Source organism: Scleropages formosus, chromosome 25, assembly GCF_900964775.1.
Source record: "Scleropages formosus chromosome 25, fSclFor1.1, whole genome shotgun sequence".
NCBI lineage: Eukaryota > Metazoa > Chordata > Actinopteri > Osteoglossiformes > Osteoglossidae > Scleropages > Scleropages formosus.
Window position 1 is genome coordinate 8,825,821 of NC_041830.1, and position 18,591 is coordinate 8,844,411.

General features: G+C 43.8%; 3 protein-coding genes across 4 annotated transcripts; 2 read left to right on the forward strand and 1 right to left on the reverse strand.

Annotated features, from left to right (window-relative positions):
* The first annotated feature begins 443 nt into the window (after nt 1-443).
* Nucleotides 444-10,164, forward strand: dhx33 (DEAH (Asp-Glu-Ala-His) box polypeptide 33). Its single transcript, XM_018742164.2, has 12 exons — nt 444-949; nt 1,655-1,815; nt 3,032-3,259; nt 3,685-3,855; nt 4,238-4,423; nt 5,272-5,383; nt 5,553-5,712; nt 5,995-6,083; nt 6,447-6,574; nt 6,680-6,883; nt 7,721-7,807; nt 7,926-10,164. The coding sequence occupies exons 1-12, from the start codon at nt 739-741 to the stop codon at nt 8,229-8,231; spliced, it is 2,043 nt and encodes a 680-aa protein (XP_018597680.1). The 5' UTR covers nt 444-738; the 3' UTR covers nt 8,232-10,164.
* A 1,793-nt stretch (nt 10,165-11,957) lies between these two features.
* c1qbp (complement component 1, q subcomponent binding protein) lies at nt 11,958-14,585 on the forward strand. The gene is made up of 6 exons (XM_029249393.1): nt 11,958-12,333; nt 12,984-13,134; nt 13,328-13,415; nt 13,520-13,615; nt 13,723-13,848; nt 13,949-14,585. Exons 1-6 carry the CDS (start codon nt 12,087-12,089, stop codon nt 14,096-14,098), a joined length of 858 nt encoding a protein of 285 aa, XP_029105226.1. The 5' UTR covers nt 11,958-12,086; the 3' UTR covers nt 14,099-14,585.
* A 122-nt stretch (nt 14,586-14,707) lies between these two features.
* On the reverse strand, nt 14,708-16,901 carry rpain (RPA interacting protein). Of its 2 annotated transcripts, XM_018741949.1 has the most exons (7): nt 16,784-16,901; nt 16,484-16,672; nt 15,924-15,996; nt 15,622-15,736; nt 15,348-15,411; nt 15,000-15,140; nt 14,708-14,788 (listed from the first exon to the last, which is right to left on the reverse strand). In XM_018741949.1, exons 1-7 carry the CDS (start codon nt 16,853-16,855, stop codon nt 14,759-14,761), a joined length of 684 nt encoding a protein of 227 aa, XP_018597465.1. In that variant the 5' UTR covers nt 16,856-16,901; the 3' UTR covers nt 14,708-14,758. The 2 variants fall into 2 exon arrangements, with proteins under 2 accessions (XP_018597465.1, XP_018597464.1); XM_018741948.1 differs by having other exon boundaries at nt 14,708-15,140.
* Between the last annotated feature and the right edge of the window lie 1,690 nt (nt 16,902-18,591).

The window sequence follows — 18,591 nt, forward strand, 5'->3', positions numbered from 1 at the left end:
CAAATTATTTTAATCCTGCTGGTGACAGGGTAAATGTTGGAGTAATTTTGCAGATGTGGTAAAATACTCATCCCGATAGCATTTGTTCTCATAAACATTGAGACAGAGCAGGCGTTGCAACCACATCCTTTTATTAGTCATGAGGACTTGATCTCTAAGAAGCAACTGAGGTCAGGAATTAAACTCAGATTCTTAGCAGTTGAGAAGAATAGCTCCATCTAGAATATGAGGTTTTCAGATAGATACCCAAAGATTTAGAGATTAGTTTTATATCTCTGAAGTCTGAGTAAAAACAAAACTCTCAGAGAGAGAGAGAGAGAGAGAGAAATTAAAAGAAAATGGGTGGGTCTATTGTCACTGAAATAATGTTATACAGTGTTAGTGTAAGGTAACAATATATTATACATGAAACAATTATGGAAGCGACAGACAGTAACATGGGATAATTCTTCATCTGCACCTAGTGCTCAAATTTGAGCTACTCCCAGTTAGCCGCTGTAGTCATAGAGCTTCTGTGAGGGGGCGGAGCTTGTGAAGCGGAAATGACGCAAAAGAGAAGCGACCGAATGTTTGCGGTACCACGTGGGAAGTGGCTGGTTGTCGAGGCGGAGGAAACAGCTGCATTGTGTGGCGTCTTGTCAGCGCGGCCCTGTCGCACGGTTGCTGGGCACAGTTTCTCGAATCGTGAGCACACAGATCGAAACACGTCGTTTTCCGTGTTGGGTCCTCTTCTAGATCATGCCCCACGACCCCGATCCTCCTCCGGCGAAGAAGTTTAAGCCGGGGTCTCCGTTTTTCCGTCTGCACGCCAAGCCCGGGATGCTTCTCCCCAGGAAGGGAAACGCTCCTCCGGCGCCCCTGGACGTCCAGCGGAAGCATCTGCCCATATACCAGGCGAAAGCGCAGCTCGTGAGCCAGCTGAGGCAGCTCAGCAACGTTGTCCTCATCGGTAAGCGAAACGCGAGAGTAGTGCTGCGGGCGCGCTCGCGCCCTGCACGCACGCGCCAAACACTGTGGCCCGCGAACTGTGTTTGTCGCGCGGTGTCTGTCGAGGCGTTTGAGGCGGGCGGTTTGTCTGGCTGTTTCCCTCCGCCTAACGTTTATTTCTCACTTTATTTTATTTCCCCAAACGGCTTACTGCTTAAAAACTTTCTTGCTTTTGTACTTGTCACTGTTTTTAGTCGTCATTATTTAATTTGTTGTTTCTTGTTGTGTCAAATGTACAGTCTCTAAACTCTCCTCGTTTTCCTTATCTATGCTCCCGTGACATACTTTTATGTGGGTAATTTTTACACACTGCTCTTTGTACGCACTACTAGTGAAGTGAAAGTGAACACATGTCACCAGCTGGAGGTAAGAGACACTTCTAGTAGGCAGGAAGAACCCATACAGTACAGTTTTGTAGCACAATTTAATTTAATTTTTTTTTAAAGAAAAAATATACTGTTGTGTTGTAACTTTTCGTTGCTGGTTGAAATGCATCGCTGTGGGGCTTCAGTGACACGTCCGCAGGGTTGAAGAGTCTTACATCGCAACACGGTCACAGAAAAACGGCACCGAACAGCCGCGACTCGGGGTGCTGAAGGATGTTCTCTTGACAGCGCCGACGTTGTGAGCCTGTCATTAAAGCTCCATGTAATGTCATGTCTTACAGGGGAGACCGGCTCTGGGAAGACCACCCAGATCCCCCAGTACCTGTACGAAGCGGGCATCGGGCGCCAGGGCGTGATTGCGGTTACCCAACCCCGCCGGGTGGCTGCGATCTCCCTGGCGGGAAGGGTGGCCGAGGAAAAGAAAACACAGCTGGGAAAACTGGTACGTGCCTGCAAAGCACATCTGATCACAGGCTTTTCGTTGCAACATAGTGTTGTTCTATTTACAATTCTTTACCCATTGATACAGCTGAGTAATTTCAGTGGAGCAATTTAGGGTAAGTACCTTGCTGAAGGGTACTACAGCTGGAGCTGAGATTCAAACCTGCGACCTTTGGATCCAAAGGCAGGAGCTCTAGCCGCTACGCTACCAGCTGTCCAGCAGCAATGTACCTGACATTTCTCTCCGAAGCAACCTGCAGTACTTACACTGATTTACCCATTTATACAGCTGAGTAATTTTGGAGTCATTTCCAATGGAGCCATTTCCATTACTTGTGATACTTGCCTACTCGTTTACATGCTGATTATGTGCAATGATTATATAGTTGCTTCATGACCGTCAAATACCTTTTAAAGGCTTGGAAAGTCTCTTTTACTTACATCAGCAGTGTTTTAGGGAGGCTAGGGGTAGTAGGGGGTGATCAGTGCATCAGGCGATGCATCATAATCTTTCCCAGAAGACACAACAGTAAGTGCTTCAGTATTCAGCACTCCTCCCTTGGCCTGTAGGTGTGGAAGCCTGTATACGGTGGAGGAATTCCTATTGGAAAACGTACTCTGTTTTCCCCTCCATGCGAGGAGCCACATCAGATGACCAGAGAAGGAGAAGCAGCAGAAATTAAGGACTTGAACTTATGACCGAAATACGATGAGTACTAGAAGAAGCAATGCTGTTTCGCACCTCAACGTCTTTCATCAAGTGCAAACAACATGCAGAGAGGATGCTGGTTAAGTGCACAGACTAGTAACGCCAAGTTCAAGTCCCAGCAGGGGCGCCGCTGGTGTACGCAAGAGAAACGCACTTGACTTGCGTTGCTACAGTGAAGTAAAACACAACAACTTCAGCTCTGCAGCATACTTAAAAATACAAATAAGTGGGACAGCTGGGAGTGTAGTGGTTAGAGCTACTGTCCTTGGATCCACAGCAGGTTCGACTCCCACCAGTAAAATTTCCCAGCTGTATAAATGGGTAAATAATTGTAAGTGCCTTAACGTTGTAAGTCACTTTGGAGAAAAGCTTCAGCTAAATGAATAAATGCAAATGTAGTGACATACATTGCATGAAATAATGGAAAAATACAGAGCAGAAAGGTGTTCAGGAAGGGAAGCCTGTATTTGCAGACAGTGTTGATGTGGGGTGTGCCCCCTCCCCCCAGGTGGGGTACACGGTCCGGTTCGAGGACGTCACCTCCCCGGAGACTAAGATAAAGTTCATGACGGATGGTATGCTGCTGCGCGAGGCCATCGGGGACCCATTGCTGCTGCGCTACACCGTGGTGGTGCTGGATGAGGCCCACGAGCGCACGGTCCACACTGACGTGCTCTTTGGGGTGGTGAAAGCAGCGCAGCGCAAGCGCAGGGAGCAGAGCAAATTCCCATTGAAGGTGAGACCACCAGGCTTGTTCCCCACTGTGTAAATTAGTTGCACGTTTCTCAAAGTGTCTCTCCAAAACATAGAAAATCTATAAACCTGGGGTGTCGAGCAAACCAAGATTTCTGTGCAGGATGACTAGTGAAATATGAAATTGTTTGCAAATTGTTTACTTTGTCAATCCACAAGCTTTTACACCAGTGAAGTGAAGTCTTGAAAGATCAATTAATAAAATTATTGGAGTCACTGATCCTATAGGAGTGAGAACTGCTGCCTTTGGATCTGAAGGTTACCAGTTCCAATCCATGACCCCCTCCCCCCGTGTATGATGGCTGGAGCCCCCTTTGGATTTTGCTCCAGGTACTGTGTTGAACCACCCGTACAGATGTTGCACGCACTCATCCTCTGGGGGCCGTTGTTTTGTTGCTCTGCTGCCAGGTGATCGTGATGTCGGCAACGATGGACGTGGATCTCTTCTCCCAGTACTTCAACAAGGCCCCTGTCCTGTACCTGGAGGGTCGCCAGCACCCCATACAGATTTTTAACACCAAGCAGCCGCAGTCAGACTACCTTCAGGCAGCCTTAGTGTCCATCTTCCAGATCCATCAGGTCAGGGAGCCTCATAGCCGTTTACTTTCTCTGGAAGAGCAGAAGGGAGAAGAACGGATGTTCATTGCCTTGTTATATTTGGTGAATAATGTCAAAAAATGCTTGCGTAAGATGTGTGTCAAAGTATAATTTGTACTGGTCCCCTTTCAGGGCTTTTGCCAATTTTTTAAAAAAAAGAAAAAAAAACTCCCTTGCAGAGCAGTCATAGTCCAAAAATGCTACAAGAGCCACTGTTTATTTTATCTTAGGAAGAAAATAAAGCAATCAGCAAATGAATGTTAAAAGGACCCAAGAGGTTTCTGTTTTTTTTTTTTTTTTTTTTTTGGGAATTCAGAGTTTGACGTGCATCTGTGAGTGTTTGCGGCTGTGTGTTTTGATGCAGGAGGCGCCTCCTTCCCAGGACATCTTGGTCTTTCTCACTGGCCAGGAAGAGATTGAGGCGCTGGCCCGCACCTGCCGAGACATTGCAAAACACCTACCGGACACCTGCTGCCCCATGACGGTGATGCCCCTGTACGCGTCGCTGCCGCCCGTCCAGCAGCTGCGTGTCTTCCAGCCCACGCCCAAGGTAGGCAGCGCCATTCTGTCTCGGGCTCTGGGAATCCGGGCACCGTGGGAACCTGTGAATGCCGTGCTATGGGAAGCTGAGCCTAAATGTGTTCCATTTTCCTTTGTTTGTTGTACATAATAACCAAATATTATATACTGTATATATACAGGTGCATACCTTAACTTATGGCGGGTTCTGTTCTGATGACCCCTGTCGTCAGTTGAAAGTCTTGCTATATGAACCTTACAGATATATAAACAATGTATGAAGGATATATAAACAGTTTACATGAATTCCACATTGTGTAGCAGACTGTTTTTCTTTTCATTAATTTAGTACATTATTCATCTTCATGCCTAAATAGAATAGTATAAATTTAGTACAGTATTTTCATTCTGCACTATTTTTCCTTTCATTAGTAAATCTATTGTCTTTGCTTTTTCTTTTCAGCGCCACTTTTTCACTTGCTAGTCATTTTAAGTATAAAGTAACTTGAAGGGACTCTCAAAATGTTTTAAAAACAAAGTGCAATCACCATTAGATACCCAAACTGTAATTGAGACCCAGACAATAGAAAATGTGGTCATTTTGGCAACATGGATTGTTGATGTTATCGTAGAGCAGATGGAGCAGTCAACAATAGATGATAGATGTTCCAGTCAAATATCAGGACCCGAATGTAATATAGTAATACAGTATGGTTAATGGGACGGCCATCATAAGTGTCATACATGTGTCATAACTCGGACTGCCTGTACATGTCATTTTCAGGAGAATGTAGTGATTGTTTCATAATCTTCTCAGAAATGTGTGTTGACTTATAAATGTTTAATAGCTGTTTTTTTCATCTCCCCACGCTCATCTAGGGCTCCAGGAAAGTTATCCTGTCCACCAACATTGCAGAAACATCAATAACCATATCTGGCATAAAGTTTGTGATTGACACAGGAATGGTGAAAGCAAAGAAATACAACCCAGGTGAGAACCGTATTTCCCAGTTAATCCACGTAGTATGTTTCTTAACATTTACAAGACCGTCCTTAAAAGTATAGGTAAGTGCAAAGAAGGCTGCTGAATTTTTAACATGTGGAACAGTGCTGTTTTGTTTGGGTGAGCAGTTGATCTAATTTGGTGTTTGTGGATCCAGACAGTGGTCTAGAGGTCCTGGCTGTCCAGAGAGTGTCCAAGGCCCAGGCATGGCAGCGCACCGGAAGAGCAGGTCGAGAAGACAGTGGCATGTGTTACCGCCTCTACACAGAGGACGAGTTTGAGAGCTTTGCCAACATGACTGTGCCAGAGATCCAGAGGTGCGTCACTATGGGTCCACTTTAGTGAACCTGGAACTATCTCGATCTGTCGTGAATCTATTCGAAATGGAATGTCCACAAATACCTGCCTAGGGGGATTTCATCGAGTGGTTTTCAGGAAGGTTACGTGTAAACTTTGCACTTGAGGTCTGATACCACATTTGAGTTTAAATGGCACGGAAAGGGCTGTGGAGTCGGTAAGATTCGTAAAAAATGTTTCAGTTCTGCTGAAGAAAACATTGTTTTGGGAACAGGCAATGATTGCTCTTCTTGTTTTTGCAGGTGTAATCTGGCCAGTGTGATGCTACAGCTATTGGCTCTGCGCATTCCCGACATCTTGAGCTTTGACTTCATGTCTAAGCCGTCTCCAGGTGAGCTAAGTGTTTGTTTTGCTCTCCAGCGTTTTTTTTCCCCCCTCCGGCTTTCATCAAAAATCCTTGCTCGTCATTTCTAAAACCTACAGCTGAAATCTGTTCCAGGTGACTTTTCATACCCCTCTGTGTTACACGTTATTGCTGTGTCCTGGGCAGCTGCTGTTAAATTCTACAAAAAACACATTATATGTGGATTTATTTGTGTGTCTAATTGAATTTAAAGTTGGTGAGTGGACATGCTGTGTCCTCTGACATCTAATATTGACTAGTGGAAAATAATGATTAATGGGTCTGTCATACATTGCTGTCATTGTTTGTTAGAGATTGTTAAAATAATGCAGTGTGTTATTGTTTAATTAGAGGCGATCAGTGCAGCCATTGAGCAGCTGGATTTACTGGGAGCTGTGGACCGTAAGGCAGATCAGATCACACTCACCCCTTTCGGGAAGAAAATGGCCAGTTTTCCCCTGGAGCCAAGGTATGCCAAGGTAAGATGATTTTTGTTTTCCCTACTGACACTCGGGCAGTGTTGACGCTGCTATGTGTTGCCCACCGGTGCACTTTGGACTCCTTTCCTACGGCCTGTGTTGCAGACCATCCTCCTGTCGCCGGACTTCTCCTGCACCGAGGAAGTGCTGACCATCGTGTCCCTCCTGTCTGTGGACAGTGTGCTGTACAACCCCCCCGCCCGTCGGGAGGAGGTCCAAGCTGTTCGCAGAAAGTTCATATCCAGTGAGGGTGATCACATGACCCTCCTGAACATCTACCGGGGCTTCAAAAATGCAGATGGGAGTAAGGTGAGGCGTCCACTGATGACAGAAGACAGACTTCTAAACTGATACACGTGTGGGTTGATTTAAACGTTTTGAGGCTATACCTGTCATTGTGTGTGGGTGGAAGGAAAACGTTGCAGCAGCTCACAGCACTACAGCAATAAACAACAAACGTAGAGCTTTTGAAGTCTTCAGCATTTGAGACCTTATCCTTTTCAGTGTGTCTTCATCTCTTTTATACCCACTACCAAATCCTCATGTTGGAGGTGAACTGGTACGGCTGGCGGTAGAATGTTTGACCAGAGCCCCAACCTCCTCCTCCTGTTCTTCACAAGCTTCAAATGTGTCCTTTCCTTAGTTCTTTTTCCTTTCTGAGAGCGTGCTGTTTGGGGGAACCAGATAATCCTCATTGCCCTTGGAACAACATGGAAAATTCTGCCCATTTTGGCTAATCAGTATGGAAGTACCATTTAAGTTGTGGGTCCAAGGAGTGGAATCAAAATTTAAACCTTAAAGGGCCACATGACCAACCTCCACTCTTGCTCTGCTTTACACAAAATTAAATCACACATCTTCATCACACAGTTGATGACACGTCACTTACATCTACCATCACGCCTCTGGGGTTGAACTGACAGGTCTCAACAGCTGATGGACCAAACCGAAAGCGCTCCTACTATCAGTGTACAGTCACGAGGCCTTGACCTTGAGTCCCTCACTACCATGCAGGGTGAGGGCAGTATAGTCAGTCTCAAACTTTGAGTCAGGCTTTGTGATATGTTGCAGAAACTATTTTAATACATAAATTCCTTGCATCTCATGTTTTGGGATGAACCCATTCTGTCTTTCCTCTCTTCAAAGGAATGGTGTCGAGAGAATTTTGTCAACAGCAGGAACATGACCCTGGTCACCGAGGTGCGAGGTCAGCTTCGAGAGATCTGTGTCAAGGTGCGTACATAATTTTTCATCCGGCTGTTTCGGTCACGGCGCTGCTGAGCAGCGTTCGATTGCAAACAGTGTTACGAAGGAAGAGGCCTTAACTTCTCGCATCTCTCTTGTGTTTCAGCTGGGAATGACGTTGGCGTCGTCGCGCACTGACATGGCCAACGTACGCCGCTGCCTCGCCCACAGCCTCTTCATCAATGCCGCCGAGCTGCAGCCCGACGGCACCTATATAGCACTGGACACACATCAGCCTGTGGCCATCCATCCCTCCTCCGTACTCTTCCAGTCCAAGCCAGCCTACGTGGTCTTCAACGAGCTGCTGCACACCTCCAAGTGCTACATGCGGGACCTCTGTCTGGTGGATGCCGACTGGCTCCATGAGGCTGCGCCCGAGTATTTCCGCCGGAAACTGCGGACCAAGAGTTAGCCCCCCCTACCTTCCTGCAGTTGGTGCTGAATCCAGGAATCTCTCTGTCCCACCACTTGAACACCTCTAAACCAGGACGCATGACAGCAACGACGGCCTTTTCTCTGCACCTCTACCACTGAGTTACTCTTAAATTGATACTTACCTGCAACCGGGTTCTCATCCCCAGGCCAATACTCTTCAGCAACGCTAGTGTGCACAAGACATATGGCATGTTGTTGGTGCTTTAATTATATATATTTTTTAATAGATTTGTCAAGATCAAAACTGATGGACGTTTTTCAAGCTTCAGAGCCGAGTTATTGTAGACTGCAGGGCCTGTTTGTGTCTCCATGGGAACAGAGATTTTTTTTCCTTGATCCCAGATGTGGTCATTACTTCAGGAGATACTCTGCAGATTTTCTACTGGAAGATGGACTAGAATGCTTTTAAACAGCTGTTTTTGATGTGACTTCTGGGAAACACATTTGGTTTCCAACCTCTTTGATTCCAGGAAGCTGAAGCAGTGCGTGTTTGTTAGGACTGTTAGGAATATTCAAGCCAGTGTAGTGTTCTTATGTTAAAGCTGGGATGTTGGCAAATTCTTTGTTGTTCTTCAGCCTTCAACAGTACCAAAAATTTAATTCAGATGTCTTAATCTAGTTTATCCGTTTGAACCAACTTACTGCTACTGTTTTCTTTTGTTCCTTCTACCTAAATTAAACTGAGAAGAGATGCCGTTGACTGACAGCATTACTCTACAAACCCAGCAGTTTAATGAAAGTTTACTTTTGGTTAAAAACTGCAAAAGCTCTTAAGATCTTTGCATCCTAATCAGATTGGAAGTATGTTGCACCCCTGTGAATAATTAGATAGCAAACCAATTTTGTCACACAAATCCTGTAAGCACAGGGCCTGTGGTCGTGTCTGTAGCCGTGGGAAATGTAGCTCTGCGTACGCGGGGATTTATTGTGTAAATTTCAGCACTTGGAGATTTCGCATCACACCGAATGCCACATGCATGTTTGTGCTACACCTTCATGGATGATATCGAGTTCTAGGAAAGGTGTGTTAGTACATACAGTTTTGAACTTCAACATGCCTTGATATTCAAGCAGTTTAATAATAGTTTAACTTAGTAATGTGCCTGTAGAAACATAGATATCCTATGCATGGAATGTTTTTCAAAGAAAACCCTCAGGTTTTATTACACAGCAAGTGATGGTAAGAGACTGGTGGATTATACTGTACATATGCGGTCATTTATGCACTGGCACTAAATTTAAGATAGGACTTAATTGTTATACAGAGGGCATTATCTAAAGTTTTATATTGAGTGTTTAATCAAAGCAAGCCCCATTAAGAGGAAAATCTTTTTTTTTTTTTGTGCCAGTGACAAGCTACTCCAAAATGTCTTATTTTTTTAAGTGAATTTTCAGGTATTTTTAACTCATTACAAATTGGATTAAAAAAAATTTGGTCCCAAAATGATATTTCATATTGAAAAGAGAATTCTTTTAATGTAAAGTGTTCAGTTTGTTGTCTCAATCTCAGGATTTTGTTGGGACTGCTCATATGGAGTTGATTGTACCTGTGTTTACACCATGCATATGAAGAGTATGTTAAATATGTTTGACTAAGTTCTAAATTTAAATATTCCTTGACAACTAATCAGTTATGTAATAAAAAAAAAAAAAAACTTCCCTACAGAATATAGAGATATAAACCTTTGATCTTGCCAGCCATAATGCAGGATGGGGTCTCAGTGAGGCTGTTGGGGCTGTGCCCTTTGTGTGTAGCTACTTGGTAAAGCATATATCTGAAATAAGCTTGGTATGTCTTTGGGTAATGGATATAAAAAGAATGTGGTGTATTTTGCGTGTTGCAGGGCAGTTGTACGACCAATGAATGGAAGACTTTGTATAAGTAATGTACAGTATTTTTAATAAAATATTTCCACACTTTGTATTGTATACATCTGTTTTTTGCAAAACATAGAACTTGTGCCCTGAACCTTGTTCCCTCACATCTTCTCCAGTGTCTTTCCCAGCACTGTGGCCTCCATAACTTTGCTGTTCTAGAACCTCACTGAATTACATGTACCTTCCTTGCAGACTTCAGAAATGTGCTTCATGGTGTCAGGTGTTCCAGGACATTTATACAATCCCCATCCTCAAAAAAAATTTCTTAATGCTGAAGCTGTCAGAAACTACTGACCTTCCTCCCTCTTCTTTTTGTATGTAGAACATTGTAACAACCTATACCACACCACCAGATCTATTTTATCTTGATAGATACTACACTCGTTCTGGTGACCAGTGCACTTGCCTCAACTTGTGCTGCATCTGTGCTTATTCTTCTTAACCTATTAATGATTAACAGTTAACCACAGGCTCATAGTTAAAACATCAGGCCTAGTGTTTATGCTTGAAGGTCTCTGCATATCTCTGCACAACACTGGACTGGCTCAAGTCCTAGACCTTTTTAACCATTACTTCCTGTCTCCTGTAAGAAAGTTGCTATCCAAAAATTCTAGGAGTAACTTGAGGATCTGCAATAGGATCTCTTCCCTTCTACCTATAAGTTTCATCCCTGGATACCCTCATCACCTTTTCAAATTTCTCCTCTCTTTGTTATGCAAACCTGTATTTTATTTCCGTCTACCAGCTTTCAGGTCTCAATCCGGATTTCAAATTGCCTCTTGGGCAACTCTTCAAGGATGTCCAACCATTACATGGAGCTTATTCCAATAATCATGTGTCCTCTACGTACTTACCCATATCAAACCCTTCCACAGACCTCTCGTTTGAGGTTTCTTTTGACAACATCATTTCACTTCCTGTTAAAGAATGTTGCTGTGATGCTGCATGGCCCTCAATTACAATCACATAGATTTGCAATCCTCAACCCGTCGCGCTTTCCTTTACAGCATTTGCAAAATCGCCTCCTCCTTACAGACCGCACCATTTAACTTGTACATGTCCTCTCCACGCTGGATTATTGTCATTTTCTTGGATCTGTCTGATAGCCAGTGGGCATCTCCAACTCATTCACTATGGTACTGCTCATGTTCTACTGTAAGTGTATTCCTCACCACTGTTACCTCCACTCCCCCCTATGTTTTCTCAAGCGCACATGATCAGATCTCTCCTTTCTTCTTGCTTTGAGTCTGCGGGACAAGTTTCCGCTCAAGGTCAGGTGTGCTACCGGTTTTATAACCAAATGCTGTCCTCTGAAGATCCAGTTCTTCACTTGCTGTCACAGAACAGTCTGAACACTTCTGTCATTCATGATCTTTCCCAGAGTCTCGCCACACTCTTTTATCCTCCTGTTATTGGTTGACTTGCCTTCAAGCTGTTGTTTTTGTCTTGTGTAACTTTCTTTTTGTTAAATGTCTAATCCAGTCTTGGTTTTTTTTTTTTTTTCCCTCAACTGCAACACATTTCATGTTGGACTGTCCATACAGCTACCTTCTTCACCTCATGACCTTGTAAGCAATTTTGCTTTATATGAAGAGAGAGATAGAGATAGTGAATCTCTAAAGGAAATGACAAGACACGTGATTTAAATTCCAATGGAACTGTGTATTTCTTATTTGTAAATAACACTCACAAGGCTCCTTAACCGCTTGTGAGCTGTTCATTATAACCTCCTCGCTGGTGTCCAAATGGAAGCGGGAACCGTGTTGAGGAACAATAGCGAGCGACGGAAGGCTATTAGGCTTGCACTCTCGATAGGTCACTTCCGGGTCAGAGTTCACACGTCCTTTGGGTACCGGAGGTGAGAGTGTCCTCCAACACGCGTGTTCCTCTCCCACTGTTGGCTGCTCCGCGTTCGTTTGGCCGCCGCTCCTGTCGCGCACGTCGACCCGCTGTGATGCTGAAGTCTCTGAGCCACATCGTGAGCGCCGCCGCTCGCCTCAGCGCGGCCTCCTCATTCCGGGTGCTGGAGCCCGCGGTGCGCAGCCGGCTAATCTGCGCTCCCGCCTCGGCCACCATCCGGCCCTTCACCCGCTCTCTCTGGATGATGAGCAAGAGTGGCGGACACGGGGGACCCGGGCTGCTCGCCGCCAGTGGACGCGTCCCTCCCGTGTCCTGCGGCTGTGGGGGGCTTCACACGGAGGGTAGGCGTGCGAGAGCTGCCCGATCGATTCATTTTAATAAAAGTAACTCACTGCGCTTAACTTACTTAGTTAATTAATACGTAGTAAACAGTTCCGTGCGTGGCAACAACACCATGTGGCATGTCGCGTGTGTGACGTGTGTTCGGAGCCGTAGCTCCACGTGTGTCTCCTGGCCTGGCAGAGCTAGCCTGTACTATATATATATATATATATATATATATATATATATATATATAGGCTTTTGATTCTTAATGCTCAATCCATCCTCTGCAGTTTGGCTGATTTTCTTCTGCTTTTACAATTTGAGGATCGAAGGTTTTTATTTTAATTCCGAATATGTTGAGTATGACTATTACGTTATTGAATTACACACATTTACGACAGAGAGTAGCTGAGATCAGTTTTTTTTGTCTCCTTGTATTACTGTGTGTGTTCATTTAGCTGATACCTTTTTCTCCAACGCCACTTCAATTGTGAATGCATTTACAGTGATTTATCCATTCTAGACAGTTTGGTAATTCAGATGAGGGTGTCTTGATCAGGTACAGTACAGCCGGAAGGGTCATTTGTAGCGTTTGTGATTCCCCCCCCCCCCCCCCCCCCCCCCCCCCCCGCTTGACGTGTCCTTGCATCTTTTGCCTTCCTTTTAGGTGATAAAGCATTTGTGGAATTTCTCTCCGATGAGATCAAAGAAGAGAAGAAGATTCAGAAAAGCGCGTCTCTTCCCAAGATGTCGGGAGGGTGGGACATTGAATTGAATGGCACGGAAGCCAAATTAATTCGCGCAGTTGGAGGGGAGAAGTAAGTGTCTATCACACTAACAGGTGTTTGCTCTGTTGTTGCTCAGAAAGCGCTTTCGCTACATGCAGCCCTCTGACACCCCTTGGCTGGTATCTGCAAGAAAGAAATCCTTCATCTCCGCCCATAACGTTTTTGAACGCCTAGACTGTCACATAAGTTTTAAAGCATCTTCCTTCCTGCTTCAATTGTGCAGTGTGACCATCACATTTAACATCAACAACAGCATTCCACCAACTTTTGACGAAGAGCCTGAACCAGGTCAGAAGGCCGACGAGAATGAGGTGAGCCAACGCTGTTTACTGTGTTTCCCAGGCAGTCCATATCATTTATTATATATGCCATTTAATTGTAATGAAAATAAAACTTTTTTTGTGTTTTATTTCAGCCTGAAATTGTGTCAACCCCTAACTTTGTAGTAGAAGTAACAAAACCAGCCTCAAAGCATTCCTTGGTGTTTGACTGCCATTACCCTGAAGATGAGGTGGGTTGTTATATAGGAGATATGAGGGCACTGGGGTGTGAGTCATGAGAAATGTATTCTTCGGAAGAGTCAGAGGCTTGATTTAGCTAAAGTGTATTGTTCCTTAGACTGGACGTGGAGATGGGGAGGAGGAGAGTGACATCTTTGCCATCCGCGAGGTCAGCTTCCAGCCTGTTGGAGAGTCGGACTGGAAGGAGACCAGCTACACGCTCAACACCGACTCGCTGGACTGGGTATGTAAAAGTTCAAATACAAAACGAGTTGTAGAATGGTTTATCTACCTCTGCTGTAAAATCTTTTTACAACAAATTGAAAACCAAAATATGTCCTTAGGCCCTCTACGACCATATGATGGACTTCCTGGCGGACCGGGGGGTGGATAACACCTTTGCGGATGAACTTGTGGAACTGAGCACTGCCCTAGAGCACCAAGAATACATCAAGTTCTTAGAGAATCTTAGCAGCTTTGTGAAGTGTCAGTAAGGATTGACTTGGCTCTTGTGGTTTCAAACAAGTTTTCTTTAAAAGTCATGTGAGTAACATGAGTGTAAAAAAGCAAATCTGCAGAATCAGGGTTACCTGCACCTTGTACGGTTGGTGCATTTTGAACATGTCCAAATTATGGCACTCTTTCAAGTTCATTTTAAGTGTAATGGCTTAACTTTCTAATTATGGCCATACCCTGACATAAGGTTTGAAATGCAGTACTAGTAGAGGGAAGAGAAATGTAAGTGCTTTTTCTTTAAAAAGGTACTTACACCTCCCTTAATAATAACAGGGAGGTCAGATTCCATGTTTATGCTGTAGTGCACTTGTTAAATCTGGGGTTGAAAAGGGCTGCTGAACTTGTTCTTGTTTCAAGAGAATTTGAAGGCAGTGGCAGATGTTAGTGTTCTGGTCTTCATGGTGTCATTTTATGGCCTGTTATTTTGAAGTTTCATAACTGAATTGAATAAACATTATGACTTGGGTATTTGTTTCAGCAGTGCTTGGTGGTGAGCTGTGTACAGTTGACAAGGTCATGTGTTAAAATACCAGAAGAAATCAGAATACAACCTCAGCAAGAAAACAAAGGAAAAGCAATATGTGGGAACTTTATTTCATGTAAGCACTTAAAAATCAGAAATGACATTACAACCACATTTACAGAACAACGGAGAGGTAGTCACAAGTCTGTAAAGAGAAAAAAGTTTGTCATGGCTTAAGACAGTTCCTGTTCCCTGAAGTTTAAATGAGTATTTCCTGTGATGAAGTAAAGGGGGACTAGTCAGTGATCTTACTAACCCTCTAATAGGCTTATTGCTGTTTGACTGGAAAGAGCAATAGTTCAACAGTTTGCCAAGTAAATGTTGGTGTACATGACAAAAACTATGGAGCTGGTTACCTTACAGCTGACCATTAGAGTTGGAAAGCCTTCTGTGTTGTTGGCCATGGAGAACACTGGGTCATCAGGGCACTCTTCCATATGTTCTGTCACTCTGCTCTCAAGCAGATGTTGCAGGTTCTCTGCTGTAATATTTCTGTGCTGGATGTAAGGATAAGAAACGTGCATCACATTAGCTACAAAATGAGTCTTGTAAGGCCAAATAGATGTTGTTCAAGACTATCCAGCTACGGTCCGAGGTTCAAGACAGTGAACTGTCAATTAGGTTACAGTCTTGTCAGCCAGTTTATTTTGACCTGTTGATGTTGGAAAACTGATTGGATTCAGGAAGGAACATGACAAACATACCCCTGTATTGATGTATACGCCACACCGACAGGAAGTGAATTGACTGTTTATCGACAGGTTGTTTCTGAAAGACAATGATGTACCATGGTGAAGAATGCGAACAAACTCACAGCTTTGGATTGTTTTATAAAGTAAATTAGAGAAAACAGTTGAGCACATAATGAAATCTGTCACTTGTACAGCATTGATGTTTTGGCAAACGCTTCAGCGTACTACACATATTGTAGAAAAACAAATGGGAAGCATTATATGCATCGCATATGCAAATACTTACACTCGACAAACCGGGCATATGATTTGTCCTTCGCCCTCCATTCCTTCCACCACAGCATCAAGATACTTCTCTTCATACCGCATGCTTTTTTCATACTCTTCAATGATTAACAGCTCTTAAAAAAAAAAAAAAAAAAAAAACTACATAAGACCTGAAGGTGTTAATGGCTATAAAGGCAAATGAGAAGCAAAGTTCTCCTCAACCTTCAAATTTTTCCAATAAAGCAGGCACATCCATATACATCTTTTTAATCTCCTTTTACATCCACACAAGCCACGTTTAAAGGACGACAGGTCCGCCACCTTGAGACATGAGCTCCTGCTGGATCTCCTCCAGCACCAGCAACTCCTCATCCTCTGGTAGGATGCTCTCCATCTGTGGGGAAGCAGGGGAATCTGACCCACTTGAGGTTCTGAGCATCTCGTGGCAGAAGAGGCAAAAACATGAAAATGGAGAAGCGCAGAACAATGAGGGCTGACTGAAGTTTGGAGACCGCAGGGGCAGATGGCACGGTATCTCAGCGGATAACGCTGCTGTCTTACAGCACCTGGACGTGGGTTTGATCCCCACGCAGTCAGAATCGGAATCAGAACGAGCTTTATTGCTAAGTATGTTCACACATACAAGGAATTTGTCTTCTTGGTGACAGAAACTTCCACAGCACAGACTGTGTGTGGGGTTTGCATGGATGGATGTCATCATCCCAGGGAATAGAGTGAAGGAAGGGACTTTGCAAAGATCCCCAACTCCAAGGAACCTTCAAAGGGCAGGTCCGGCCTCCAAACTTCTCAATCAACCCTCACAAATGGAGCAGTGAGGAGGGGGGAGAGGAGAGGATCAGGAAGGAGGAGAAGAAACGCACGTCTCTGGGCGGGTCTCTGCTCCACAGGGAGGGCAGCCTGCTGCGGTCGGCGGACTGAAGGGCGGCCCACTCCTCCTCCATCACTTCCTGGACCAAAATCGAGCCCTTCTCGCCGTGGTGTTTGTCCCCCATCTGCCTGTACTTGTCCAGCAGCCGAGACCTGCTGTTCTTGAGCCTCTCCACACAGCGCTGCAGTCAGGTAACATGACATGACGGGAACGGTCTTATAATTGTACTTCTTCGCGTTCGGTCAGCTCCACTCAACAACAACAGCAGCAGCAGCGACAGGCACTGATATACCTTTCTGTACGTTTCCTTCCATGGTGGGGTAGTTCCCTTGTACAAAGAGCGGTGTCTGTGCAGGGCGTCCATTGTGAGAAAACGTACACTGATTGTACAGTCCGTCTATTTCCCAGTTCACGACCTTTAATCCTTTAACCTGGAAGTGGTCGGGTGCCAGGGATTCTGGGGATTGTAGTAATTTCAGCGATAGTTTCATCTGTACTTCTGATTTTTTTTTTTTTTTTTTTTTTTCGCTTACTTAGCTTCTGTAACGTATTTACTTTGTAAATGCACGACAGGTGACAACATTTTTTCCACAACACTTTTATGAACCGAAAGGAGCCGGGCTATCGATCGTCCTTTCACGAAAATGGCATGAAAGAACATCTATTTCCCATAACGGGGTTTAAAGCGTTTCGTCAAATCACTCAGCTTCAGAAATTCCCGTTGTGAGGGGTTAGAATGACCGTTCATGGATGAAAAGCATATCCCCTAAATTAATTGCCAAAATAACAGGTATTTTATACCTTGTACTGAAAACACCAACATATTTAGTAGGCTACAATATTTTTTACAAAATAATTTCTAACTTCTCTTTTACTGATATCGCTTCATTCATTCATTCATTCATTCATTCATTCATTCATTGTCAAAAACCACCTGTCCAGTGCAGGGTCATGGAAGTCTGGCGTCTATTCAGGAAGCATAAGGTAGTACAAGGTATGGAGTGGATAAGGAGTAGATATTTTGACAGTTTGGCTCAGTGATGTTTATGAAATTAAGCTATAGAGTTTGAAGGCTCATTGCCTATGTGTTTCCCTCTACGAAGCATGCAGACACTACACTGTTAGAGGTTAGGTTAGGGTTACTAACAAATGTTTGATCTCGATCCCAGCTGTAGAACAAGATACTTACCCTGAATTGCGTATTGCTGTAAATGCACTTTATGGAAAAGTGTAAGCTAAATGAATGAATAATAGTGCAGAATCTGCTATTTGTGCTGAGATATTATATGTACTCTAATCAAGAGCTGTGATTGGGTGAGACTGCCTGTGTGACAGGAAGTAGGAAATATGTACAGTGGTTGGCTTTCTTATGAAATTACTATGCACTCTGTGTGCTTTACAAAGTGAAAGACTTCATAGGCAGTGAATAAAATATGTTTATTCATTTAGCTGATGCTTTTTTTCCCTAAAGCATCTTCCAGTGTTACTTACATTTATTTACCCATTTAAACAGCTGGGTAATTTTACTGGAGTAATTTAGGGTTAGAGCCTTCATCAAGGGTATTACAGCTGGAGGTGGGAATCAAACCTGCAACCTTTGGGTCCAAAGGCAGTAGCTCTAAGTACTACGCTACCGGCTGCTTCCTAATACACCCAGTAAAATACCTACTGTAAATGTAAAATGACTTGGCGAAAATGCTGTTGTACTGAATAATATCCCCACTATATGAAAAGGGTATCGAGATTTAGGGCTCGTGGTCACATGGGTTGATTGTCACACTGCTAATTACAGTCAAACTAGAGGGCACTATGTGATAATATGGTCTACCACTGTCTTGTCCTAATCATATTTGTCTAGTCATTTTGAAGAAGAAACCAGGCGTTGCTGAAATTTTTGTAAAATTTGTATTCTTCTTGGGTTAAAGTTACTGTGTAACTATATTTCTTTTTTTTTAAAAAAAAAAAAAGTGATTACACACATTGACCCATAAATACATAATAAGCATTATGCTTATTTTTAGGTTTCTCAGTCAAGCTGTTTGGAAGTTACCTCCCAAGTTAAATGGATCCGATTATCATTGCTTAGGAAGGCGTTTGTAA

What these genes read in the sequence shown, in the direction of transcription:
- c1qbp (XM_029249393.1), top strand. Translation starts at nt 12,087, where the DNA reads ATGCTGAAGTCTCTGAGCCACATCGTGAGCGCCGCCGCTCGCCTCAGC. An exon ending in TGGGGGGCTTCACACGGAGG is followed by an intron (nt 12,334 to 12,983) that starts GTAGGCGTGCGA and finishes CCTTCCTTTTAG; the next exon opens with GTGATAAAGCATTTGTGGAA. An exon ending in CGCGCAGTTGGAGGGGAGAA is followed by an intron (nt 13,135 to 13,327) that starts GTAAGTGTCTAT and finishes TCAATTGTGCAG; the next exon opens with TGTGACCATCACATTTAACA.
- rpain (XM_018741948.1), bottom strand. Translation starts at nt 16,855, where the DNA reads ATGGACGCCCTGCACAGACACCGCTCTTTGTACAAGGGAACTACCCCA. An exon ending in GGAAGGAAACGTACAGAAAG is followed by an intron (nt 16,673 to 16,783) that starts GTATATCAGTGC and finishes ACCTGACTGCAG; the next exon opens with CGCTGTGTGGAGAGGCTCAA. An exon ending in GCGTATACATCAATACAGGG is followed by an intron (nt 15,141 to 15,347) that starts GTATGTTTGTCA and finishes CCTTACATCCAG; the next exon opens with CACAGAAATATTACAGCAGA.
- dhx33 (XM_018742164.2), top strand. Translation starts at nt 739, where the DNA reads ATGCCCCACGACCCCGATCCTCCTCCGGCGAAGAAGTTTAAGCCGGGG. An exon ending in CATGTCTAAGCCGTCTCCAG is followed by an intron (nt 6,084 to 6,446) that starts GTGAGCTAAGTG and finishes TTGTTTAATTAG; the next exon opens with AGGCGATCAGTGCAGCCATT. An exon ending in TGGAGCCAAGGTATGCCAAG is followed by an intron (nt 6,575 to 6,679) that starts GTAAGATGATTT and finishes CCTGTGTTGCAG; the next exon opens with ACCATCCTCCTGTCGCCGGA.